This window comes from Podarcis raffonei, chromosome 1, assembly GCF_027172205.1.
Source record: "Podarcis raffonei isolate rPodRaf1 chromosome 1, rPodRaf1.pri, whole genome shotgun sequence".
Taxonomy (NCBI): domain Eukaryota; kingdom Metazoa; phylum Chordata; class Lepidosauria; order Squamata; family Lacertidae; genus Podarcis; species Podarcis raffonei.
Genome location: NC_070602.1, coordinates 21,487,063 through 21,514,121, shown reverse-complemented (window position 1 = coordinate 21,514,121; position 27,059 = coordinate 21,487,063). Strand labels below are relative to the sequence as shown.

General features: G+C 41.3%; 1 protein-coding gene and 1 long non-coding RNA gene across 2 annotated transcripts; both read left to right on the top strand.

Annotated features, from left to right (window-relative positions):
* Window positions 1-3,756: 3,756 nt before the first annotated feature.
* On the top strand, window positions 3,757-14,984 carry LOC128407593 (cytochrome P450 2C19-like). The gene is made up of 9 exons (XM_053376135.1): window positions 3,757-4,172; window positions 5,718-5,880; window positions 7,332-7,481; window positions 10,063-10,223; window positions 11,793-11,969; window positions 12,328-12,469; window positions 13,405-13,592; window positions 14,052-14,193; window positions 14,535-14,984. The coding sequence occupies exons 1-9, from the start codon at window positions 3,990-3,992 to the stop codon at window positions 14,714-14,716; spliced, it is 1,488 nt and encodes a 495-aa protein (XP_053232110.1). The 5' UTR covers window positions 3,757-3,989; the 3' UTR covers window positions 14,717-14,984.
* A 10,576-nt stretch (window positions 14,985-25,560) lies between these two features.
* Window positions 25,561-26,744, top strand: LOC128407570 (uncharacterized). Its single transcript, XR_008328835.1, has 2 exons — window positions 25,561-26,335; window positions 26,413-26,744. It is a non-coding gene; the product is annotated as an uncharacterized LOC128407570 (long non-coding RNA).
* Window positions 26,745-27,059: the final 315 nt, after the last annotated feature.

Genomic DNA, 27,059 nt, shown 5'->3' with positions numbered 1-27,059 from the left:
CTCAAAAGGGACGGAGTATGATTCATGGCTGTCTGCCATCTTGCCCCGGGGCCCGGCCTACTTACGGTACAGTAGCACCTCCCGGTCCAGCAGATCCTTCCCAGCGAGCTCCCTTCGCTCTAGCTGGCTCCAGCTACTCCTTAGCTGGCCTTTGGCTGCTCCTCAGCCGACTCTGACTGCAGTCTTCCTTCCCAGCGTCTGATCAGCTGGCCTTTGGCTGCAGTCTCTCACACGCACGAACGTTGCTTATCTTAATTGCTGATGACCCATAACCTGAGCCAGTCCGGGGGGTCCGGCACACTTCTTCTGCGCGGCTCGCTGATTCTTCCCCCAGAGACCTCCGACTCCAGCAGCACGTAAACACAGCGGAACAGAAGCAGGAACGTCGTGTGAGGGCAATAACTCAGTCTGAAACGCAGGCTGTCTCCTTATCTTTAAAGTCTTTATTCCTTAGCAAAACATAACAGCTATAAATCCTGGCGACAGTTCACTCATCGCTGCTCTCTCGCAAGGAGCAGAACACACACAGATAGACGCAGTAAAACCCTCCCCTCAGTATTCTAAAACCCCACCTCAGAATGTGAGACGTCACTCAGAACTTCTTAACCCTGTGAGTTCTGAGCCTCTCTCCACATAAGATTTGCTAGGGCATACTTCCTCAGATGCAGAATGGGTGGCAACAACAACAACATAGTATTAGTATTATTAGTAATGTACGGTGGTACCTCGGGTTAAGAACTTAATTCGTTCTGGAGGTCCGTTCTTAACCTGAAACTGTTCCTAACCTGAAGAATCACTTTAGCTAATGGGGCCTCCTGCTGTTGCCGGGTCGTCGGAGCACGATTTCTGTTCTCATCCTGAAGCAAACTTCTTAACCCGAGGTAATATTTCTGGGTTAGCAGAGTCTGTATCCTGAAGCGTCTGTAACCCAAGGTACCACTGTACAGTGCTTTTTCTGGAGGAACGCAGGGATACGCATACCCCTAAACATTTTGTGAATCTAACGGGAGAAGAAACTAAAAAAAAATTCTTGAGTATAAATGAGAGTACACCCACACTATACTGCTTAATATTGATATTTTAGATTGCTGTAACCTGCCATGGGACCTTATGGTGCAAAGCAGGGAAGAATTCAATATACAGTGGTACCTCGGGTTAAGAACTTAGTTCGTTCTGAAGGTCTGTTCTTAACCTGAAACTGTTCTTAACCTGAGGTACCACTTTATCTAACGGGGCCTCTCGCCGCCGCCACGCGATTTCTGTTCAGTATAGTGTAGGTGTACTCTCATTTTGACTCAAGAAAATCACCATTTTATGGTTCAAATTGGGAAAAATAAATGCAGTAAATGGACCAAAGGCTGCCATCAGGGGTAGCAACGGAACTGCCGATTCACCACGCTGAGAAGAAATTAAATATTTTAATTTTTTTAGTTTCTTCTCCCGTTAGATTCACAAAATGTTTAGGGGTATGTGTACCCCTGCGTCCCTCCAGGTTAAGAACGGACCTCCAGAACGAATTACGTACTTAACCCGAGGTACCCCTGTACTGCCTTTATAATAATCAGATCGTGGTGCCTTACCCTGACACAGGAATGTAAGAAGCTGGCTTATCCCGAGTCACAGGGCTCTTCAGGCCCCTACCGAGAGATAACGGGTCTTGAACCTGGGACCATGTGCTTGTAAGGCAGAAGCTTTACCGCCTCACCAGTTGCTCTGGCAAAGAAACTGTTTATGCAATCTGAACTCTGGTGAACTGAGTAGGCCTCTTTCTGCAGAGCAGCCATAAAGTGTCCCAGCTGTGGCTAGAATGGGCTGAACTTCTGTGATCTGCACTGACAGGAGATTGACACTGTTGTGTATTGAGTCAAAGGATTTTATATCTGTATTATTATTGTCTGTATGTGCATTAGGGTAAAGTAACTGCCTTTTGGTTCCAGAGGGTACAGCTACTATTGGTTCATTTAAGCTGCTGTATTTGGATCCTCTGTCTTATTGGTTTCCTCCAAAAGGCAGGACTGTGATTGCCTGATATTGTTCCCTCCAAAATGTATCCCTTCTAGCTAGTTCCCTGTCCCTATAAATGTAGCTCTCCCCTCCTCAGTTCTCAGTCTTGTTTGCTTTAATAAAGAAGTGTTACTACAGAACTGTCTCCAGCATATTATGTCAAGAGAGCTGAAATCACAAACCCCACGTCACAACAGACACAAAACACACAGAGCAGCAACAGTTGTTGGCAAGAAAACCTGGTGCACTTTGGTTTATGAACTGAACCATGAGTTCAAATAAGTTTATGCAAACTGAACTGACAAGTCAGTTTGAAAGAGAATTTAACATTGGTATAAGGGAGATATTATCCCCGCTAATTACAATAATTTTATGGATGTCTATAACTTGTTCCAGGAGTATTTTTAAGCTGTGAATCAGTGTAAAAAGGCCAGCTAATATACACAACGGGATATTTACTCTCTTCTTTTTGACATCGTTTTTTTGAAATGCTTGAGGATATGATCACTCCTGTTTTCGGAGCTACCCCTTAAAAGGGGACCACTCAATACTTTAAATAAATAACTTGGCAGGCTTCCATCATCTGCATGCTCCCCTCTTGTACTAAATACTTGTACATCGTTCTACCCGGACACTGAGGTCCAGCACCGAGGGCCTTCTGGCAGTTCCCTCACTGCGAGAAGCCAAGTTACAGGGAACCAGGCAGAGGGCCTTCTCGGTAGTGGCGCCTTCCCTGTGGAACACCCTCCCACCAGATGTCAAAGAGAACAACAACTACCAGGCTTTTAGAAGACATCTGAAGGCAGCCCTGTTAAGGAAAGCTTTTAATGCTTGATGTATTTTAATATTCTTTTGGAAGCCGCCCAGAGTGGCTGGGGAAGCCCAGCCAGATGGGCGGGGTATAAATAATAAATTATTATTATTATTATATTATTATTTCCAGAGGTGGATGGAAGAACTGGACTAAATGAAAACAAGAAGTTAATGTTCTGTGTCACCATGTACACTAGTGACCATGGTTTTGTCCGCACTAGGGCACATGTGAGTCACTGTATTGATGAGCACATTAGTGTGTCTCATCAATACAAAAGCACTTCCAGGTTTATGTTTCCAAAATCTATCTTGGTGTGTCCTGTCCACATTAGTGGGTAGTGCTAGATGGGATTGTTGGGGGAAAGCAAATAAACATCCTTCTCCTGAACCTCTAGCTAATGCATGTATTACTTTAAACCACACAAGAGCACTGTTTGTGTAGCAAGCAAGCCAGCATTTGTTCGTAGTCTTTTTCTAAGTTAACTCCACCTGTAAAAGCATTTTGTTGTTCTCTCCTGATAAGATGCCTGCTATTGCTCTCTCTTTTTATCTCTACTCATCCTGTAAATCGTTCTTGCCAAGATAATTTTGTTCCTGCATGAATAAAGCTGTAGAAATCCAGAAACTGTGTGTAAACTTCTCAGTCTAATTCACCCAAGCTGCAAGGTCTCCTAACAGGGATGTATTTGTGCTAAGGCTGAGTTCCATTATGGACCTGCCTTCAAGTTTATTTCAATTTTATTTCACATATGTGGGCATCTGAGGTGCAAGAAACCTCCAACCAAGCACTCAGACTATACAAGAAGCTCTCCTGCAGGAACCTGGTCCTGAAAGCACCTTAGAAGCAGAACCATTTGCCTCAAGGCTACATTACCATGTTTGGCAGAAAAAAACCTGACTCCTGGTTTGCCTTACATTGCAGACCTTGTGCTCAGTAATGCCGTTATCATTGCCTTACTAATCAATGAAGAAAAAGGATACAGACTGAAGTTCAGAGAAGTTCATTTCTTGATTATACAACCTTATCTACTTAATGGCTAATCTCATTTACTCAGAGAAACCTAGAATTCCTATTGGTGAAAATCCATGTATATGTGACCTCCTCAGAGTATATAAAATTGGAAAGCAAATAAATTCGTCTAGAGTCATTTCAGTCACTGTTAGCTGGTGCCATGGAGCCTCTAGGGACAGTGACGATTTTGATGATCATATGTATCTCTTGCCTTGTTTTCCTTGCAGTCAGGAGCAGAACGCCAGAGAATGCAAAGCAGCTGCCACCTGGCCCACCTCCACTGCCCATCGTAGGGAACGCTCTGCAGTTGAAGACCAACAACCTGGCCCAGGTTCTCCAGGAGGTACGCCAAAGATGAGCACCTTCCTCAACAGCTGTCTGTTGATGACCGTTACCTGTTTGCAAGCCTCTTTCCGTCTGACTCTTTTGGAAGGGGACTATCCATTGTCAGTTTGTTTATTTATAGATGGTACCATCTGTGTGCAGGGCACATTTGCAGAGTATAAGGCAACAGACTCTGCACTTTGACAGAGGAGAGGCAAAAGAGGGAGGGGAGGCATCCAGACCAGAGGAAAAGAATAGCAGAATCGCTGTGATTTCAGTGGCATGGACTTGCGCTTGGCTACATTGGCAGGGATGGGGAGCAGGGACTTGTCCCAAAGGATCCACAGAAAAGAGGTGGACTTTGAGCAGGTCCCACAACTCCACAAAGGGGGTTGATTTATTGCATTTTATTGTTTTATCCTTAAAATAAAAGGCATAAAGCCCCCTTCTGAGTAACGAACTTTAAAAAGCAATAGTGCAATTTTCATACTATATTAGAGACAGGGGGCGGGGCGGGTCCAATTCTCCCTCCACACATGGATGGTTTGGGCATTTTTGCCCTCTGAACATTCTTAGCCTCTGCTGGACAGTGGGGAGTTCATAGTCTTCTTGTATTTCGAAAAGCTGCTCCTTTATTTTCCCCAGAATGTGCTTGGTTGGAAGGTACTTTAAGAATTCCCTTAGAAAAATAAGTGTGAGGGAGACATAACAGAGCAGTATAATCATATTCACGGTATAGAGAAAGTAGACGGGAAAACACTTTTACCCCCCTCTCATAATGCCATACCCTCCAACATTTCTCCAGTGAAAATAGGGATATCCCATTCCATAACGATAATTTTACTATAGCCCACAAACCTTACTGGGTTGCCCCAGCCACTCTGGACAGCTTCCAACATATATAAAAACATAATGAAAACATTAGAAATTAAACAAAAAAACACTTCCCTATTCAGGATTGCCTTCAGAGGGGGTCGGATAACTCTATACCCTCCAACATTTCTCCAATGAAAATAGGGACAGCCTAAGGACATTCTGTGATCAAACTGGGATGGCTTCTCTAAATCAGGGATGTCCCTGGAAAATAGGGACACTTGAAGGGTCTGTAATGCTAAAACTTGGAGTCTTCAATTAAAGCTGAGTGTTGGAAGATTTACAACACACGCAAGATAGTAGTTCCTCATACAGTGCATATTGAAACTGTGGAATTCACTGTGGAATTTTGTTAAGACAAAATTCATTGAAGATAAAGCTACCCATAGCTGCTAGTGATGATGCTGAACCTCCACCAGTTCCAGGGACCTGCAGGAGGGGAGCGTGCTATTGCACTCAGGTCTTGTTTTTGAGCTTCCCAGAAGAACTGTGTTGGCCACTGTGATAACAGTTGTGGACTAGTTGGCCTTCGGCCTGATCTAGCTGCAGAACTCTTCTGTATGTTATTAAGAGTCAGTGGTTCAGATCCCCATAGTGAGTCTGGGGGCAGCGGGGCTCTACATCAGCTATATGACTCTCTCCTAATCCGCAAACCCACCTAGATGTGTGTCCTTCTCTATCTTTTTTCCAGTTTGGTGAGAAGTATGGCTCTGTGTTCACAATGTATTTTGGAACAGAACGGGTTGTGGTGCTGCATGGCTATGATGCAGTGAAAGAAGCGCTGATCGACCGTGGAGATGAATTTGCTGCCAGGGGAAGCCTGCCATTAGCTGATGATGTCAACAAGGGATTAGGTATTTTATGCTGGTTGACCAGTGGAGGGGGGGACACAGGAAAATCCCTCTATTCATGAAAATAAAGCAAAAAAGTTTGCAAAGACAAGTCATTGAATCTTGAGATAAACATTCCTAATTAATGTTCCCAAAGGACAGTAGCAATAGATAATTAGCAGCCTTTTAATGACATAGCTATATATTGGGCATTGCCATTTAAGAGAGAAATGAGCCATCTCATAAAAGTACTTAAGCAATATCTAGGGCAGTAGCGGAGAAAGGTGGGTGTGGTGGGTGCTGGCCGCCCTGGGTGCAATCCCTGAGGGGAGTGATATCGCCACAGGTGGCACCCCACTGGGATGTGCGTTGCCGCTGGCACCCGCCGGAAGGTCCCCGGCGCCGTGCGCCGCCTTACACCCAAGGGTGCTTACCCCTGCCCACACAGGCCACTCCAGGTGCCGGAGCAGCTAGCTCCGCCTCTGGTTTAGAGGAAGCACCAAAAATTAAAACAGGATTGAATGAGTCTCTAGCCTTTAAAAATAATGGTCTGGGGCAATTCTGGTGTGGGCAGTAAGTGTGAGAGTTATGTGAGCAGAATTCCCTGGCCTGGATTTTGTGAATCAATAAGCTCTCCACACCAAGAAAGAGTTTCAAAGTTACTGCAAACTATCTATAAATTTGTTATAGATTTGTTATAGATTTGTTGAAAAAAGGTTGCAAAGACAAGTCATTGCATCTTGAGATAAACATTCCTAATTAATGTTCCCACTGGACAGTAGCAATAGATAATTAGCAGCCTTTTAATGGCATAGCTATATATATGCTGGAGCAGCTAGCTCCACCTTTGGTTTAGAGCAAGCACCAAAAATTAAAGAAGGATTGAATGAGTCTCTAGCCTTTAAAAATAATGGTCTGGGGTAATTCTGGTGTGGGCAGTAAGTGTTTCAAAGTTACTGCAAACTATCTATAAATTTGTTATCAAGAAAACAAATAAATACAAATCAACACATTTCACTTAAACAACTAGCAATGTAGTCCAGTTTTCTTTAAGTTCTTTCTGGTTAATATAGTCCAAGAACTATTGCTTCTTAATTATACTGGCAGCTTCAGAGAGAGACCCAGGCTCCAAGAGATGAATTATCAGTTAACATAAATATCAAAACATTGAAACCTCTTTTTAAGCTTTAGCTGCAAAAATGGACATTCTGCAAATGCAAACCTCTACTACGTTTCATACACAACACACACAAACATAGCATGTTATGCACATTAAACACATATATTTTACAGTAAGGGCATGTATCAGAAGACTGGCCAGCTACTGATTATGGAATAAGGAGGCACCAAAGTACCAAGTCTCCAGGTGGTCTGGAGCCAAGAATAAGAGCCTCCTGCTCTTCCAACCTGCTTCTTCTGCTCTCCCTTTCAGTCCATCCATCTCCTTCATGCCCATTTGCTCTTCTGCTTTCCAGGAATTATATTCAGCAATGGGGAGATGTGGAAGCAGCTCCGACGTTTTATCCTTACCACCCTGCGCAACTTTGGCATGGGAAAGAAAAGTATTGAGGAGAGGATCCAGGAGGAAGCACAGTTCCTGCTAGAAAAGTTCCAGGACACGCAGGGTGGGTAGCCACTGCCCTTCATCGACATAGGCTTATCAAGCAGACCCCCTTAAACATCACAACAGATTCTGGGGTATATTACAACAGATTATTAACCACCACCTGGTCCTAGGTCACTGAGGGCTTCATACACACCAGTAATGCACTGAACTTACCTTGTCAATGTACTGGCAAACAATGCATAGCTTTCAGCAGGGGTGTAATATGCTGACACAGACCAGTTCCATCTAAAGCCCGGCTGCTGCTTCTCTATCAACTGCAAGAGTGCTCCGCAGATATTGTTGAATTCCACCTGCTTTCAGCCCCAACAGTCAACAGTGGTCCAGAAGTTAGAGTCTAGCAGCATCTGAAGTGCTTTAGATTCCCTAGTTTTAGTCTAGACTTCACCAAGGCCTGCACCACTGTGGTCACTCTTTCCTATCTAAGGATATATTGGCTGAAGCTGGAAGAAAGCACCTTGGAAAGTCCTTGGAAGAAACCACTCATAGCCACTGAAGATGCCCGTGCCTCCAGAATTGTTGTGAGAAAGGCAGCTCCCTGTCTGACCACTGAGGCCAGGAGCCAGGAAATGACAACTCAGAAATTCCAGACTAGATTATTGCCTAAAACCTGTGAAAGAAGCAGTCGATTCAAAGCACCGCGCCACTCACCCCACGTCGCTCTGGATCCCCAAAACAGGGTTTCCCCGCGAGTAGGGGAGGCGCAAGAGGTGCCAGCCGAATCCCAAGTTCACAGGCTTCTCCCGCCTGTGATTTCTATGGGTCTCCGCCTTCGCCGTGGCGGTTAGACCCTGCTTTTCACGGAGCAAGTTCCTCCCGATCGGAGGAGCTCCGCAATTGCCAGAGGCGCCAACCCGGAAGTCCTATGTTATGTCCTTAATCACTGTGATAAAAATGAATGTATTGCCAAGAATTTTGTTTTTGTTTCAAACACTGCAAATTTTGGATAAAATGGATTGTTTCAAGAAGTGGCAGAGAGATATTTCTAGATTTGTCTGGCAGGGCAAGAAACCCAGAATAAAATTTAAAATACTAACTGATGCAAAAGAAAGAGGTGGATTTGCCCTGCCAGACCTTAAACTTTACTATGAATCAGCCGCATTTTGCTGGCTGGGAGAATGGCTGCTTCTTGAAAACACAGACATTTTGGAGTTGGAAGGTTTCAACAATGTATTTGGGTGGCATGCATATTTGTGGTATGATAAGGTCAAAGCACATAAAGCATTTAAAAACCATATTGTCAGGAAAGCATTGTTTAATGTTTGGACAAGATATAAAGACTTGCTTGAAAATAAAACCCCAAGGTGGTTGTCACCGATGGAAGCGAAGGCTCAGAAAAAGCTCAATGTGGAGGCCAAATGGCCGAAATATTGGGAAATTTTGGAACAAGAGGGAGACAAATTGAAATTGCAGAGCTTTGAGAAACTAAAAGACAAAGTGCGAGATTGGCTTCATTATTATCAAATAATGGAGGCATACAATTTGGACAAGAAAATTGGCTTCCAGGTGGAAAAATCAAAATTGGAAACAGAACTGTTAGATCCCAAAACTAAGATTTTATCAAGAATGTATAACTTGCTGTTGAAATGGAACACTCAGGATGAAACGGTGAAATCTGCTATGATTAAATGGGCACAAGATGTTGGACATAACATCATGTTGGCTGACTGGGAACAGTTATGGACCACAGGTATGAAATTTACGGCATGTAATGCCTTAAGAGAGAATATTATGATAATGATATACAGGTGGTACATGACACCAGTCAAGCTTGCAAAAATATATCATTTGCCTGATAACAAATGTTGGAAATGTAAAGAGATTGTTGGTACATTCTTTCATCTTTGGTGGATGTGCCCAAGGATTAAGGCTTTCTGGGAGATGATCTATAATGAAATGAAGAAGGTATTTAAATATACCTTTTTGAAGAAACCAGAGGCCTTTCTCCTGGGCATGGTTGGCCAATTGGTGCTAAAGAAGGACAGAACTTTCTTTATGTACGCTACAGCAGCAGCAAGAATACTCATCGCAAAGTATTGGAAGACACAAGATTTACCCACCAAGGAAGAATGGCAGATGAAGGTGATGGACTACACGGAATTGGCGGAAATGACTGGCAGAATCCGAGACCAGGGAGAAGAATCGGTAGAAGAAGGTTGGAAGAAGTTTAAAGACTACCTACAGAAACATTGCAAAATTAAGGAATGTTAGAAGGATGCTGGAATGAAGTTATGTGGTGTTAGCAGTAATGTTATAAAGGAGTATGTAAATATGGTTGTTAACAGGTGAGAATATAAAGGCACAACATATTAAGATAAATGATTAAGATAAAAACAAAGATGGAAAGGATTTGCTGAATTAACTAATTGAACTAGAATACAAAAAAGGGAGGTGTGAGGAAGTCAAGGAAACAAGTAAATGAAAGATAAGTTATGGAAAAATTGATTTGTTTTTAATTTTTAATTTTTCAGTTTTTTGTAATTTTTTTGTTTTATTATTTTCTTTCTTATGTTTGTAATTTCTTGAAATGTTAATAAATATTATTATAAAAAAAATAAATTATTTTTTTCTTGTTCTTCCAGAGAAGCCCTTGGATCCAACCTTCTCACTCAGTTGCGCCATCTCCAATGTCATTTGTGCAATTATCTTTGGGAAACGATACGATTATAATGACAAGAAGTTCCTATCCATGCTAAGCTTAGTAAATGAAAACTTTCTGGTTTTTAGCTCTCCTTGGGGACAGGTAGGTGCCATCTGGTTAAATGCATTCTTTTCCACAAAGTCTAAAGTTTACTTGCATGTGGAATATTTATTTTATGTAGATTCTGCCTCTGGGTGTGGCCACTTTCCTGCTGTTTAAATATCTTTCTTCATGGCCCATACTGCCTCTGCCTCTTAATATTTCTGTTAATGTCCTAGTTGCAGGCTTGCCACAGGTAACTGGTTAGCCACTGTGACAGCACGATGGGCCACTGGCCTGATTCAATAGGCTCTTCTTATGTTCTTATGTTTTTAATGTGGAGATCCAGTCAAGGCACACAATGCACCTGGGTCTAGTAACCAAGGTTTGACTTAACAGCAGCCCAGTGGAGTAGGAAGTAAAGCTTAACCAGTAAAACCCACAGGCTCAAGTTTATAACTGGAACTAATCACTTGGGATGTATATACACTGCCATTGCCTCTGCATCCAGTGTGCTTCCACTACTGGTTTGAGAAGGTGTGAATACATGATCAAAACAAAAAAATTTTTTTCCTTCCAGTAGCACCTTAAAGACCAACTAAGTTAGTTCTTGGTATGAGCTTTCGTGTGCATGCACACTTCTTCAGATATCTTAAGAAGTGTGCATGCACATGAAAGCTCATACCAAGAACTAACTTAGTTGGTCTTTAAGATGCTACTGGAAGGAAAAAATTTTTTTTGTTTTGACTATGGCAGACCAACACGGCTACCTATCTGTAACTGAATACATGATGTTAGCCACAATCCATATCTATCCTGCCTTGCTACATTTTTAGCCAGCGATGTGTACACAGCCTGGTTTCATCAGGAGGAGCAGATGGGACTAAATTCAGAGATATGTATGTAACCCCATAGCTCAGCTTTACACCATTTGGCTTATTTATATAGGGTCCCAGAGTCAATTCCTAGTAGCATCCCTAGTTAGGAATGGGACTCCTGAATGATACCCAGCAGAGCAGCTCCATAGGCAGTACTGACCTTGAGAGAACAATGGTCTCATTCAGTATATAACTTTTAACATGTGGAGTTTTTTTTGGGGGGGGGGGTAATTGGGTTGTTGTTCTTATTTTGATTATGCATTTTGTGGTTTTATATTTTGATTTTAGTCTGTGAACCGCCCTGAGACCTGTGGGTATAAATTCAATAAATGATAATAATAAAATAATAATAATAATATAAGACAGCTTCCTACCCAGCTGTTGCGGTTTTGGCAGCGGGGGTGGGGGGAATGTTGCATGATTTTTCAGATTTTTCTAAAGGTACACATAGGTGAAATTAAAAAAAAAAATCTGAATATGACCTCAACAAACATTAGGTAGAGGGTAGGAAAGCACTAATTGAGGGGAAGGGAAGATAATACAATGCAGTACACTCAATGAAGCACCACCCAGTAATGCAGATGGGGAACATCTACATAGATTTGGGAGGCATTGGTAGTGAAAATGCTGGTGTGTGGACCACAGAGTTGAAATGCACACAAGGCAACAGTGGCCAATGTTATACTGAAGCCCGAGTGTGGACAAACCCTGACTGAGGTTGGTGCCAACGGGTCTTTTGTGGTGTTTCTTCTAGCTCTACAACATCTTTCCTTCTTTGATGAAATGCATCCCTGGGCCCCACCACAAAGTGCTGAAAAACAACTTGGCACTCAGACAGTTTGTTTTGGAGGAGGTTGAAGAACACAAGCCCACTCTGGACCCCAGCTCACCTCGGGATTTTATCGACTGCTTCCTTATGAAAATGGATCAGGTAATCATGAAAACTCACAGAACTCTCCAAGTGGGTTCTCCTGCCACTCCTGAAGCTTCCCAACCAGCAGACTTCCATCCAGCTTCTTGTGGGGAATGCCAAGGCAAGAGATTCCTGCTCACACCCCATTGGAGTAGATTCATTTCCCATTGCTGACTTCTTCCTCCAGTAAGTGGGAAGTTCTTTCTAATGATTAGCCCTCTGGGCAAGGAATGTCCAGAGGAACGAGCTATAAAAAGACTTGAGATAAGATGTGTCTTGGGAAGGGAGCTGGTCCCAGTGGCACAGTTAAATTCTTGTTATGTTGTACTCAGAACAATTGAGTTGACTCCACTGACTGTGTTGTGTGTTTCTGCAGGAAAAAGGTAATAGTGCATCCCATTTCACCATTGAAAACTTGACCATAAGCACAGTTGACTTGTTTGGGGCTGGAACAGAGACCACCAGCACCACACTGCGATACGGGTTCCTGATCCTCCTCAAATACCCAGAGATACAAGGTAAAACAGATACGTTATTAGTACTTATTATTCTAGTTCTTTCCCAGATTTATGTGTCACAGGTCCAAGAGGTGGTTGTTCTGCCACTTTCCCCAGGAAAACCCACTGTTCATCGCTGAATGTTAATCATCGCTGACTGACATCAGCAGTAGACAGAAGGCTTTCCTGGAGACAACAGTGGGGGTGGACAAAATGCTCAGATCCGTGCCTAGTAACCACAGACCCGTGCCTAGAAATCCCAGCAAAAACAGCAGTGTGGATGAGCTCTTATAGCTGACCAAATTGCAAACCCTAGGATTTATATGCAAACAGTAACAACTTGAATTTGGCTCAGTATTGTACTGGCAGCCAGTGCAGATCCTTTAGACCAAGCATGTCCAAAGTCCATTTTGGGGACCTAATCCGGCCTGCTGCCCCAGTGGCAGTTTATTTCCTGGGGTAAAATCCTAAAAAAAGGTCCATGACTTTGGTTGGCCCTTTGGTCGGCCCCTTTACTTCATCCAATCTGGCCCTCTTTGGAAAACGTTTGGACACCACTGCTTTAGACAAAGGCACAACACAAGGGCCAGGGGCCAAAGGGCCCTCAGGAAGGATCAGAATCACTGCAGGACAGTGCCTCCAATAGGAATCTCTCTAAGCTGGACCATCACTTGCTCCTGTAACATCCCTAAAGCTTTTGTCCCGCTGGGCTCCTTTGGGATAGAAATTAAATTAATATATAAATAATTGCAGTTATTATGTTTCCCTGTTTACAGATGGATTGCTGAAGGTGAGCTACAATAACTTGCCTGTGGTGACGAGTTAGTAGAAAGTTGGAATCAGAAAACAATTCAAAGCTCCAAAATGTGCAGGGCCTTGCAACCATTCCAACTGAGTTTCAATTTCTTCTGTAATGTTTCCTGCACTGGTGTTAAACCTCATTCTTCCCATTGCAGAGAAAGTGCATGAAGAAATTGACCGAGTTATTGGCCGATCACGAAGTCCTTGCATTGCAGATCATGGGGAAATGCCTTACACAGATGCTGTCATCCATGAGATCCAGAGGTTCATCTCTATTGCCCCACTGAGCGGCCCTCATGCAGTACTCAAAGACACACCGTTCAGACAATATGTCATTCCAAAGGTCAGCTCTTTTCAAGGCTCTAAGTAGTAATAGGAGGCTGCTAGCCATGATGGCTATATTCTACCTCCATGGTGAGAGGCGGCATGCTTCTGAATACCAGTGGGTGAAAACCACAGGAATTGAGAGTGCTGCCTTGTTTAGATTATGTTTAAGGGCTTCCCATGGGCGTTTGGTTGGACACCATGAAAACAGGATGCTGGACCAGATGGGGCCACTGGACTGATCCAGCAGAGCTTTTCTTCTCTTCTTATGTACAAGCAAGGGAAGTAGTTTAGCTCAACTCCTAAAGCGTAGCTGGGCATCTTGAAGCCTGGACTTCGTTTTAAACACCCTATTGCCTTCTGAAGCTGCTCCATTCTTCTTCTGTATCAACAAAGTACCTTCCTTCCTGTTAGTGCCTTCCCACACCATTAATTGGTTGTCATGGCCATCTAGCCCATTTCTTTGCACTCTCTGCAGGGCACTACCATATATCCTAGTCTGATATCTGTGCTACATGACAGCAAAGAATTTCCAAACCCCAAAGAATTTGACCCAGGACATTTCTTGCACAAAGATGGCACCTTCAGGAAGAGCGACTATTTCATGCCTTTCTCAGCAGGTAAGAGCTCTGCTTCCTCAGTAGGCTGCAGTCTTGGCCAGCTCAGGTCTTTCCCGTCTCCCTAATCGGCTGGCGTTGGGGCAATGAGGGGGAACCTCCTTCCTCCTGCAGCCTAAACTGGAAGGGCTGCCAGTTTGTGAGGGAGGGGCAGAGGCTTCTGGGTCCATCAGAACTCCTTGCACCTTTCCTGTGGCCAGCTGAAGCAAAAGAAATGGTGGAAAGAGTGACTCTCCCAGGAGCTGTTCTGGAGCAGCACCTTTGCTCCTTTGGCATGATTGTTATTTTCTCTGTAACAGCCAAAGTGGTTGTTATGCATCTTACACTTTGAGTTTCCTTTGCAGGGAAGCGGATATGTGCGGGGGAAGGTCTGGCCCGTATGGAGATCTTCTTGTTCTTGACCACCATATTACAGAACTTCACTCTGAAGTCCATCATTGACCCCAAGGACATCGATCTGACACCGGTGTTGAGTGGCATAAGCAACTTCCCTCGGCCCTATCAGCTCTGCATTGTCCCTCGATGAAAAGCCTGCCTCAGGAGGGCTGCACATGTGGAAAAGTTGCAGCCTGGCAAATCTTTGTTCAAAAAATCCGTAACAAAATATCTCCTCATGTGTGGAGTCTTATCTTTTTACCTGACTAGTTGTGGAACTGTTACTTTGGGGATCTTGCTAGAGACTATTGCACATAGTAGACATTTTTTAAAAAAATTCATCTCTTTATTGATTAAAAAAATTGCATGTCTATACAGACATTATGTACTATCTCTTAACAGGTAAAAAAAGAAAATTATATAAAATAGAAAATTTATAATAAAAAATAAAGAAGTAACAAAGATCAGAAACAAAGAAATCAAAAAAAGAAGAAGACAGAGTTATTTACATAGTAAAAGTACTCGTCGGCACGATCCTTCCCATCCTTCTCATTATACTCTTTGATATAACATTCTTTTTTACACAGGTTTACCTTGTATAATATCATTTCTTTCTGTTTTGTATAGATTCCTTTGATTTATTTCTTTACAAATATCACTCAATTTCTGCTAATATGGAGTTATTTGTACAATAAAGTTTTACATAATTCTTAAATATTATCCGTTCTCTAGTTGTTTTTTGTTTTGATATTCCTCTAACTGATCCCGTCAGTTTTGCTAATTGTAGATATTCTAACATGAGCATCTGCTCATGCCAATCTGTAATCCACTTACTTTGTGGGTGGCAAAATAAAGAAGGTCATTTCACTGAATATTCTCCAAGGGAGGACTGAAAATCTCCAGGAGGAGTTGGAGAGGGAGAACTTTCAAAGAATTGTCAGAATTTCTTTCCTCTCAGCCTTCCTTCAACCCTGTTCCCATTCAGTGTAACAGAAAAATGTTTCCCTAGTACAAATTCAGAGGCAGCATGGGCAAAATTGGTGAGGGGAAGTCCACCTATGAAGTTAACCAAGGAAGAATGGCCTTCCTCTTCTGTCTTCAGAATTTTTCTTTTTGGTTTCTCCACCCTCTCAATTATGCTCCTATTCAAAGTAATGAAGTAATGTTTCTCCATTGCACTGAATGGAAGGGGCAAGAGGAAGGAACTTGTCTCTGATTTGCATTTTAATTCAAACTGGAGAAGAATTCGGGACTTGAAATGAATGTCCTCTGTCCCTTTGAAACTCCTGAAAGTCTTCTCCAAACCAAAGTTTGGAGAAGTGTGCTGGTTTCACTAGCATAGAAAACTACTGCTCCACTTCTTCTGGAGAATAAGAGCACATCCAGATGTATGTATTTTTTTACCTGTTTGTGAAATGGAATGGCTTTATAGATGTCCTTCACCTTCCCAGAGCTAAATAAATAATACTATGACAAACTGAAAACTGTCACTTGTAATGATTATGCAAGTACAGCAATTTTATTATTTTATTCAGCATCCTGTTCTCCCTGTGGCCAACCAGATGCCTATGAGAAGCCCTCAAGGAGCAACTGAGCACTACAGTGCTCTCCTCCCCATTTGCAGTTCCCAGCAACATTTGCGGCCATTCCTAACTGTGTAGTGCATCAATGACAGAACCATAATAAAATCCAAAGTCAGGCCACCGGGATTAAAATATCTTGCTTTTCTAACCCATTGCTTTAAAAAATCCATCCACCTTAAAAACACAGACATTTAAAACAAATTACTAATAAAATCACACGATTAAATTTATGGCACATGACTGCAGTTCTGTGCATGGCTGGGAGTAAGCACCATTGAACACAGTGGTGCGTATTTCTGCTGTATAGGTTCAATTTTTAAAACACATTTGGTTTTAGCAAATGACATCCAGACAGCAGAAACGCAACATTTTACTTTTAATTAGCAATGCAAACAACTTTTTGTTATTTATTTATGGAATTTTACAACAAAATCAAACAGTCCCCAGTCTCCGCACCTCCCCATTGCTTCTTTTTATCTAAGTTGTATATAAAAATAGGAGAAGGTCTGTAGCAATTTAAAGACTTAACTGTATTTATTTGTAGGGCATACTTCCTCAGATGCAGAATGGGTGGCAACAACAACAACATAGTATTAGTATTATTAATAATGTACAGTGGTACCTCAGGTTAAGTACTTAATTCGTTCTGGAGGTCCGTTCTTAACCTGAAACTGTTCTTAACCTGTGGTACCACTTTACCTAATGGGGCCTCTCACCACTGCCGTGCGATTTCTGTTTTCATCCTGAAGCAAAGTTCTTAACCCAAGGTACTACTTCTAGGTTAGTGGAGTCTGTAACCTGAAGTGTCTGCAACCTGAAGCATCTGTAACCCGAGGATTATGCAATCTGAACTCTGGTGAACTGAGTTGGCCTCTCTCTGCAGAGCAGCCATAAAGTGTCCCAGCTGTGGCTAGAATGGGCTGAACTTCTTTGATCTGCACTGACAGGAGATTGACTCAAAACACAGGGACTTCCGGTCTAGCACGGACATCAAAGAGAAGCGCGGAACGACCGCTCTGGTAATTCTGAGCAGCACGGGGTTTTTTTAGGGGTCCGTAAAGACTCTACGGACCTCAAAACCTCAAGGGGGATACCTTGGGGGTGGAGCACCCAGGGGCGCCCAGGCGTGCTCTCCTGTTTCTCAGGTTTTAAATAAAAATCCGGGGACAGAATAGAGCTGCGGGCGCGAAAGGGGAAGCACCTTGGACACCGTGCTGTGCAGTCTCAAGCTTCTGATGGAAAGTGCTTAACTTCCACGAGGAAACTGAATTCCTAGAAATACGACACGTTTAAAAACTGACTACCGTAAGGAATTCAAGGAATTTGGTCAGCTGAGAGATGTAAAAAGGGAGTTCGTCCCTGCTGCAGTGTCAAAGATGGCGCAGAGAACAAAGACATGAGAACAAGACGGAAGTGAAAGTTTCCTGCTGAGTAAGTGTAAGCTGAAAGATCTCAGAAGTAACGCGCTGAGGCAAGTATCATTTTAAAACGTTGGAAGAGGGACAGAGCTTAAAAAGAACTTGGTATCTCCTTCTTCTCTGAGAAGACTTGATGACTTGGTCGGAGAAACAGTAACGTGATCAAACCTCAATCCAGAGACTTGGTTACTTTGTATAGACCCCTGTATAAAGCTAAGGGGGAAGGTGTGCAACAGCGTAAGGGACTGACAAGGGAAAGTGGAGCAGTTAGAAGTATCTTTGTTCCTTATTTTCCTTATTTCCCCTGGATTTAATGGATATAGCAGAGGCTTGAAATTAAACTGCGACTATCCTCATCCCCCCTGGAGTACGAAAGGAGGAAAGAAGACTAACTGGGGGAATATCCTATATTTATATATATATTTTTTGAGGATTAAGCCACCAAGTGGCTAGAAGTTTATGTTCCAACTCCCTGAGCTGATTACAGTTATATTTGGATTTATGGACTTATATGGACTTGCTTGGACTTTTATTTGGACTTTTAAGTTGGACTGAGTTTATAAGAGGTGGAAGAAAAGAAGAGGACAGAAGAGGACAGAAGAGGACCCTCAAACTAAACAGTATTTGAGTTATTGTTAGATGGGCTTTTTATGATGAAATGAACATTTTGGACTGAGTTGGGAAGGTGACATTTAAACTGTGATACAATTTGGGACAATGTTTATATATCTTTGATGTGTACTATTCCCTATCTCTCTCCCCCTCTCTTCAGAATAATATTTGATATATAGTTGTCATAGAGTTGATATAGGTGCAAAGGGGTGAATTTCAAAGTGTTTGGTTAAGATAAGAACTTTAAGTCAATGTGAGGAAAAGGGAAAGAAAGACCCCTAGAGGCCATTATCTAAATCACAATTTCTGACAAACATGATTTCCAGCTCTCTGGTGTAACTACCCCCCCCCAGTGGTGAAAGAAGTTAATATTGATTTATTTGTATAAAAATGTCAGGAAAAAATGGGGGGGGGGAATTGGAGGAACTCCAGGTGACCGAAGACAGTCAAAACAGGATGAAATTAAAGATTTAGATATTCTTTGGTTGAAAATAAAGGAAGAATTCAAACAAAATGAACAATACATGGAGAAAAAATTGGTGGAAGTGCAGGAAACCCTGGATACAACAATAGAGGGAGTGGTGGGGGAATTGTCAAGTAAAATCAAAGACTTAACAGTTAGATCTAAAACGACAGAAGACCTAGCGAAACGAACTCAGAAGGAAGTTAAGGAAAATAGAAAAGAGACAGATAGAATAAAAGAGGACTTGGTTGAGGTCAGCAAAATACAAGAGCAGATCTGGGACAATATGGCTCTGATGGAGATGTGGCAGAAACAGAAAAACCTAAAATTCAGAGGGGTAGCAGAAGAGCCAAATGAAGATATTAAAACAAAAATGATTAAAGAACTGGCAAGATGGATGGATATGAAGGAAGAAGAAATTGAGTACACAATTGAGAATGTGTTTAGAATTAAGGTGAGATATGTAAAAGCTGAAACTAAAAAACTACCTGGAGATTGTTTGATGATCTTTAATTCACTAGAGATGTGAAATGCAATTCTGAGAATGAGTTATAATAACAGGTTATTAATTGATGGAAGACCAATTATATGTAAAGAGATTCCTATTAGATTCCTACGAAAAAGAGACGGGTACAAACAACTGGTGACGTTACTGAAGAAAAACGGAATCCAACATAGGTGGGAGTTCTCTGAAGGAATTTCTTTTTATTACAAGGATAAAAGATTTAGATTAACAGATCTACAAGAGGTAAAGAAATTCTCCAGAAGATATGAGAAAGAATTAGGTAAGATAGAAGGAAGCCTTACTGGACCCAGAACCATCGGAGCAGACCTCTATGGGGAAGAGGAAAACAAAAAGAAGAAAAAGAAAGATCAAAACAAAGAAGAAGAGGAAGAAGAAGAAGAGGGAGAAGAAGGGGAAGCAGAAGGAGAAGAAGAGGAAGAAGAAGAAGAGGATGAAGAAGACATTAGCAAAACCACCCGAATTTAATTTCCCCTCTCTGTAACAAATGATTAAAGAAATGACGTTGAAATTGATAACTTGGAATATTCATGGGCTTAATGAAAAATCTAAACAAAATAAAGTTGAACATGTTTTGAAGAAAAAGAATGTTGATGTAATCTGTTTACAGGAAACTCACATTGCTAAAAAACATAGACATGTACTGATCAATAAAAGACTGGGAAAAGAGTTTGTAACGTCCGATGTTAACAAAAAAAGAGGGGTGGTGCTATATATAAAGGAGAGATTAGACCCAAAATTGATTAGCAAAGATGATGAGGGGAGAGTCATTGTGGTACAAATTTCATTGCAGGGTGAGAAGATAATCCTTGTGGGAATATATGCCCCTAATGATAATAAGGCGGATTTTTTTGGAAGATTAGAGGAAAGATTGGTGGCATTTATGAACCAGAAGATAATTCTGATGGGAGATTGTAATGGAGTGGTAATGCCAGAAATTGATAGAATGTCAAAGAGAAAAAACATAAATGAGGGTAAACTCCCCAGGAATTTCTTTGAATTGGTTGAGAATTTTGGTCTAATAGATATTTGGAGGTGGAAATACCCAATTACAAAACAGTTCACTTTTTCTCGGAGCCCCACCAAAGCTCGAGTCGGATAGACTATGTTTGGGCCTCCAAAGAATTGGTCTCCAGAGTAAATGAAATTGAGATCACTCCACGAACTCTATTGGACCATAATTCGATCTATTTGGAATTAAAAGGTGAAGAACAACCCTCATTTAGATGGAGGATGAATGACACTTTGTTTGAAAATCCAAAAATAGCAGAGAAAGCAAAAGAGACAATAAAGGATTATTTTGATTGGAATTTACACAAAGAAACTAGTTTGGACACTGTGTGGGACGCGAGTAAAGCTGTCATGAGAGGTTTTCTAATTCAGCAAAACAGTCATAAAAAAAAGAAAGAGAAAGGAAAAAAGAGGAAATCCTGGTTCAACTCATGGACAATGAGAAAAAATTGACAATAAGACCAAAAGATGAACAAATTAAACAGACTATTAAAATGTTTCAAACTCAGTATTCCATGTTGGTGAATCAAGAAGTGGAATGGAAATTAAAACTAATGAGACACAAATTTTTTGAATCAGCAAATAAAACCGGGAAACTTTTGGCATAGCAGCTGAGAAAGCGTCAAAGTCAAAACATAATCAACAAAATCAGGATATGGGAACAGTTAATGGAAGACCCAAAAGAAATAAGAAGAGCTTTTCAAGGATTTTATAAGGAGCTTTACTGGAAAGAAAAAGAAGACATAAAAAAGATAGAAAGATATCTGGAAATTCATAAAGGGAAGCAGATATCATTAGAGGAAAGAGAACTATTAAATGCCCCAATAGCAAACCAAGAAATCCAAAGGTCAAAAAAGAGAATGAAACAAGGCAAAACCCCAGGATCGGATGGTTTAACCGCTAAGTATTACAAATCACTTGGTGAGCAGCTGATACCAGTCCTAGGGGAAGTAATGAACGCTATTTTACAAGGAAAAGGGAAAGTACCAAACTCCTGGAAGGAGGCGTATATAACGCTGATCCCCAAACAGGACACAGACCACCAGAGTGTCAAAAATTTCAGACCAATATTATTGTTAAACAATGATTATACACTTTTTGCGAATATCATGGCCAACAGATTGAAGACAATATTAAATGATTTAATTCATAAAGACCAAGGAGGTTTCTTACCAGGCAGGCAATTAAAAGATAATGTGAGACATATTATTAATGTTTTGGAATACCTGGAGGTAAGAAACGATAAGCCAGCCATATCGATGTTCATTGATGCTGAAAAAGCATTCGATAACGACTTCCGGGTTCAGCGCGATCGACTAATGGCGGATTCCCTCCGAGCTCCGGAGGGAAACTGCTCAGTAGGGGACGGGTCCTGCCGCTGCGGCGACGCGGGGACCCTCAGAAACCACAGGCGCTGAAGCCTGTGGACCTGGTGACTCAGCGGGCACCATTTGCGCCCCCCCCCCGACCCGCGAAGGAGCCTTTTTAAAGGCTTCGGAACGGGGGACAGGGAGAGGCGCGGTGCTGTGAGTCGACTGCTCCCCCTACGGAGTGAAGCCGCATGCCATGGTCGGTGAGCGCTGACTTCTTCCTTTGAACATTTGGACTAAAAGTAACAACCCGTGAGTAATACGGAAATTGGATCTAAAATTTCTTTTTTGGATTTGGCACGAGCGGGGAAGGCGCAAAGAGGAAGTCCGTCTCCCCATCTTGTAAACATCTTAAAGCAAGGACTAGATAACTAAGGTTGAGAGAACACCTTCTTCTTGAGAGGATAAAAGTAATTAATTTCACGTTTTGGCAGTATAAGTGACTTTGCTGGAGGATAAGAGCTAATTTTGAGAGTGGAACTGCCACCCCCCCCCCAGGACCCGGGAGCGATCCGTGAGAGAGCCTGTTGAAGAGACATAGAAGATTTTGACAGCTGTCAAACTAGCTGTCAAAGCTGGGGGAAAAAAGAGAACTTTGTTTCTGTTGCCTCGGCTGGTTATATTTGTTACATTCAGGTAATAAATTGTTGAAAAGAAAAAGAAAAAGTTATTTTGACTTTTGGATTGGAACTGGAAGGAATACTAAGTAACCAGAACTCCTCTAGAGGGGGCTCTGGGACATTACAAGAATGGCTGTAAGTGGAAAAATACAGATTGAACTGGAAAAGACTTTTCTTCTTCTGGGAAAATTTCAAGAACAAAGCAATGTTTTGGCTATGAATGTTACAACATTGAATGAAACAGTAAATAAACTTGCTGAAACTGGAAGGGACTTGACTCAAGTCTTTGTATCAGAACAAAAAGATTTTGTATCTGAGCTAAAATTTTTTGCAGCTGAACAAGAAAAGAAATCCGAGAAATTTGAGAAAGTGGGGAAAGAGATACATGATAATTCAGAGGGAAAGGAAGGAGGAGCTATAATGCCGCAGATGATTAAGGAGAGCCAGAGGCCTGCTAAGATGGATATAAAGGAAAAGAAGAATGAGATTATGAAAATCTGGTTTGAATGGAAGAATGAGGAATGGAGAGATCTCCTCATGTGGAGATCTGAAGACTTATGGATTACAAACCTGACTAAAGTGGAAGCTGGAGTTTCTGGGACATTTGGACTTAAAAGAAGTAAGAAACAAGATTTGGACTACAATTTTAAATATGGAGGTCTGGCTGGAAGAAACATGGACCTTATTGGGACAGAGCTTCTCCGAGATTTGGTGTTTAATATAAAGGACTACCAAAAAAACCGGCAGAGAGGAAATGAGAGAGACTTAAGAGCCTCGGATGTGAGGTCACCAGGCTGACAGCAGATAGACTGATGGACATTTGTTGGAGCTTGAAACCGGGAAAGGCGGGGAGTGGGGTTTTGGGTATCCAAAGGCTGTACAATTATACTTTGTTTTTATATACTTTGTTTTGTTACTTATATTAAAATGGGGAACTCGTGATAGGGAATTGGGGCGATCTTATAAAAAGATATTAAGAATAAGTACTGATGCATAAAGACTGAGGTTTATGTTAAAATTGGTTAACCTAAAGGATTTAAATATAATAAGGTAAAATTTGGGGATAAGAACTTGCTGAACTAAAAATTGAATTGGAATACAAGAAGGGGAGGTGTGGGGAAGTCAAGGAAATATGTTATTGAAAGAAAGGAATGTAATTATATGTGTGTTTTTTATTTTTATTTTTATTTTATTTTTTTCCTTATTTTTTGAAAATTTCAATAAATATCTTTTTTAAAAAAAGAAAAAGCATTCGATAACGTTTCTTGGTCATTTATGAAGAAAAGTATGGAAAACATGGGGATCTGTGGCACCTTTTTAAGAGGTATCGAGGCAATCTGTTCAGAACAGAAGGTGAAATTGATTGTGAATAACACCTTGACAGACTCATTTGATATTACAAAGGGTACCAGACAAGGGTGCCCTTTGTCCCTGTTACTGTTTATCATAGTATTAGAAGTATTAATAAATTGCCTGAGAGGAATGACAGAGATAAAAGGTGTCAGAATAGGTGCCAAGGAATTCAAGCTCAAGGCCCATGCAGATGATCTGGTACTAACCTTAGAAGAACCTCAAGAAAGTGTCAAAATAGCATTGGAAGAAATGGAAAAATTTGGACAACTGGGAGGATTTAAATTAAATAAGAGAAAGACGAAAATCTTAGGCAAAAACTTAGAAAAGAGTGAGGGAGGTAGAAAGATTGGAACAAGAAAGTGAAATTAAGGTGGTCAAAAAAGTAAAATATTTGGGAATTTGGATGACGGCAAAAACCATAAGTCTATTTAATGACAACTATCAACCAGTATGGAAGGAGATTAAAAGAGATTTAGAAATATGAGATAGATTAAAGCTGTCAATGATTGGAAAAATGTCAGCAATAAAAATGAATTTATTACCAAAAATGCTATTTTTGTTCCAGACAATCCCGATAATTAAAGGTCTAAGACAATTCAAAGAGCGGCAAAAAACTCTCTCGTGCTTTATATGGCAAGGGAGAAGACCAAGAATTAAATTCAAAATATTGACGGATAAGAAGGAAAGAGGGGGATTCTCTGTACCTGACCTAAAACTCTATTACGAAGCAGCGTGTTTGTGTTGGACAAAGGATTGGATAACCCAGGAGAACCCAGACTTGTTAGATCTGGAGGGATACAACAATAGATTTGGATGGCACTCCTACCTCTGGTATGGTAAGGCAAAAGTGCATAAAGGGTTTACAAACCATGTGCTAAGGGGTGCTTTATTTGAAGTCTGGGACAGAAATAAGAATTTGTTGGAAAGGAAAACACCGTGGTGGGTGTCACCAATTGATATGTTAACAGTCAAAAAATTGAACACAGAAGGGAGAGGCGCCACTTATGAGGAGATTCTAATGAAATCAGAGAAAGGTTGGAAATTGAAGCCCTATAACTGCATTGCCGGAAAATTGACAGGATGGTTGCAATACCATCAAGTTAACGATGTTTTTAAAGATGATAAAAAATTAGGATTCGAAGATAAAAAATCAAAATTCCAAACAGATATTATAGAAAGTAAGTCCAAGTTACTTTCAAAAATGTACAATCTCTTACTAGAATGGAACACAAAAGACGAATTCATAAAACAGGCCATGATAAAATGGGCTCTTGATTTAGGACATAACATAGACCATGATGCATGGGCTAAACTCTGGAATGAGAGTTTAAAATTTACCACTTGCTCTGCCTTAAAAGAGAATGTTATGAAGATGGTTTACCGTTGGTACCTCACTCCCACCAAATTGGCAAAAATATATAGGACAAGTAGTAAGACCTGTTGGAAGTGCAAGGAAAAGGACGGCAAATAAACTTTCTTCTCCTGAACCTCTAGCTAATGCATGTATTACTTTAAACCACACAAGAGCACTGTTTGTGTAGCAACAAGCCAGCATTTGCTCGTAGTCTTTTTCTAAGTTAACTCCACTTGTAAAAGCTGAACCTTTTGTTGTTCTCTCCTGATAAGATGCCTGCTATTGCTCTCTCTTTTTATCTCTACTCATCCTGTTCTTGCCAAGATAATTCTGTTCCTGCATGAATAAAGCTGTAGAAATAAAGAAACTGTACATACACTTCTCAGTTTACTTCACCCAAGCTTCAAGGTCTGCTAACAGGGATGTATTTTGCTGAGGCTGAGCTCCATTATGGACCTGCCTTCAAGCTTATTTCAAATATGTGTGTTCCAATAGTCCAGACTTGTCCAAAATTGCAGTAATTTATTTTAAATGTGTGTTGCTCCAAGCCATGAAATCCAAGCCATGAAATCTGTTGTCTTTTTTTGTTTGTTTACCTGTCTGGCATACATTGTTTGTTGTTGTTGTTGTTTAGTCACTTAGTCGTGTCCGACTCTTCGTGACCCCATGGACCAGTGCACACCAGGCACTCCTGTCTTCCACTGCCTCCCGCAGTTTAGTCAAACTCATGCTGGTAGCTTCGAGAACACTATCCAACCATCTCGTCCTCTGTCGTCCCCTTCTCTTTGTGCCCTCCATCTTTCCCAACATCAGGGTCTTTTCTAGGGAGTCTTCTCTTCTCATGAGGTGGCCAAAGTATTGGAGCCTCAGCTTCACGATCTGTCCTTCCAGTGAGAACTCAGGGCTGTATTTCCTTAAGAATGGATCGGTTTGATCTTCTTGCAGTCCATTGGACTCTCAAGAGTCTCCTCCAGCACCATAATTCAAAAGCATCAATTCTTCGGCGATCAGCTTTCTTTATGGTCCATTTCTCACTTCCATACATCACTACTGGGAAAACCATAGCTTTAACTATACGGACCTTTGTTGGCAAGGTGATGTCTCTGCTTTTTAAGATGCTGTCTAGGTTTGTCATTGCCTTTCTCCCAAGAAGCAGGCATCTTTTAATTTCGTGGCTGCTGTCAGGCAGTGAGAGATTTTACTTTCTTGGGCTCCATGATCACTGCAGCTGGCATACATACCTTTGATTTTTTTAAAAAAATTAACACAAGTTTTCTCTACACTTCTGACACAATTTGTCACATTTGTGGGCATCTAAGGTGCAAGAAACATCCAACTAAGCACTCAGAGTGTAGAAGAAGCTCTCCTGCAGGAACCTTAAAAGCAGAACCATTTGCCACAAGGCTACATTACAATGTTTAATAAGTTGGAGTTCTTGTTATTAAATATACTAGCTGATGAATGTGAATACATCGAAACAGGGCCCTGTAAGAATTTAAATGTATTTTCATGTAATATTTGATACATCCAGCTGATGAAGGTGAATACATCGAGACAGGGCCCTGTCCTGGTCTCCAATCCATAACTGACTTCTGCTTAACGATTGAAACTGAGTCTCCATCTGCAAGCTGATAAATTATAAGGATCAACATTATTGTCGAGTGAAAAGGAGAAAATCTTTGTAACGAATTATTGTTTTATACATAAATCTTTGAGTTTGGGTTTGTTATCTCTGTTAGAGTTTGTAATCTCTATTTCAGTTTGTAATCTTTATTAGAAGACATACTTTTGAATGGATTGGTTTTGGTTTCTATTGACTATTGAATTGTGAGTAGGGACCACCCCCACTATTAAAACTTATATTGATCTGAATTCTTGGTTTGCTTCTTTCTTGGCACATTACAATGTTTGGCAGAAAAAACTGAACCCCATTTTTGATCTAACGATGGTTCGGGGGGAACTTGGGATTTGGCTTTCAGTTTCGGGGATGCTTCATCGGCTGTATCGAGGATATTTTGTGTTGTTTCCAATATATTCAGGCTTTTATCGCTGCTTTTAGTACACTCCTTTCTTTGCATAGCCAGTCCTTCACTATGGCTGTAAGAGAGATTGGTAGGAGAGAGTAGGATTTCTCTTCCCTTCTTGTTCTTGTTCTCATTCATTTCAGTCGTTTCCTCATTTGTTCCA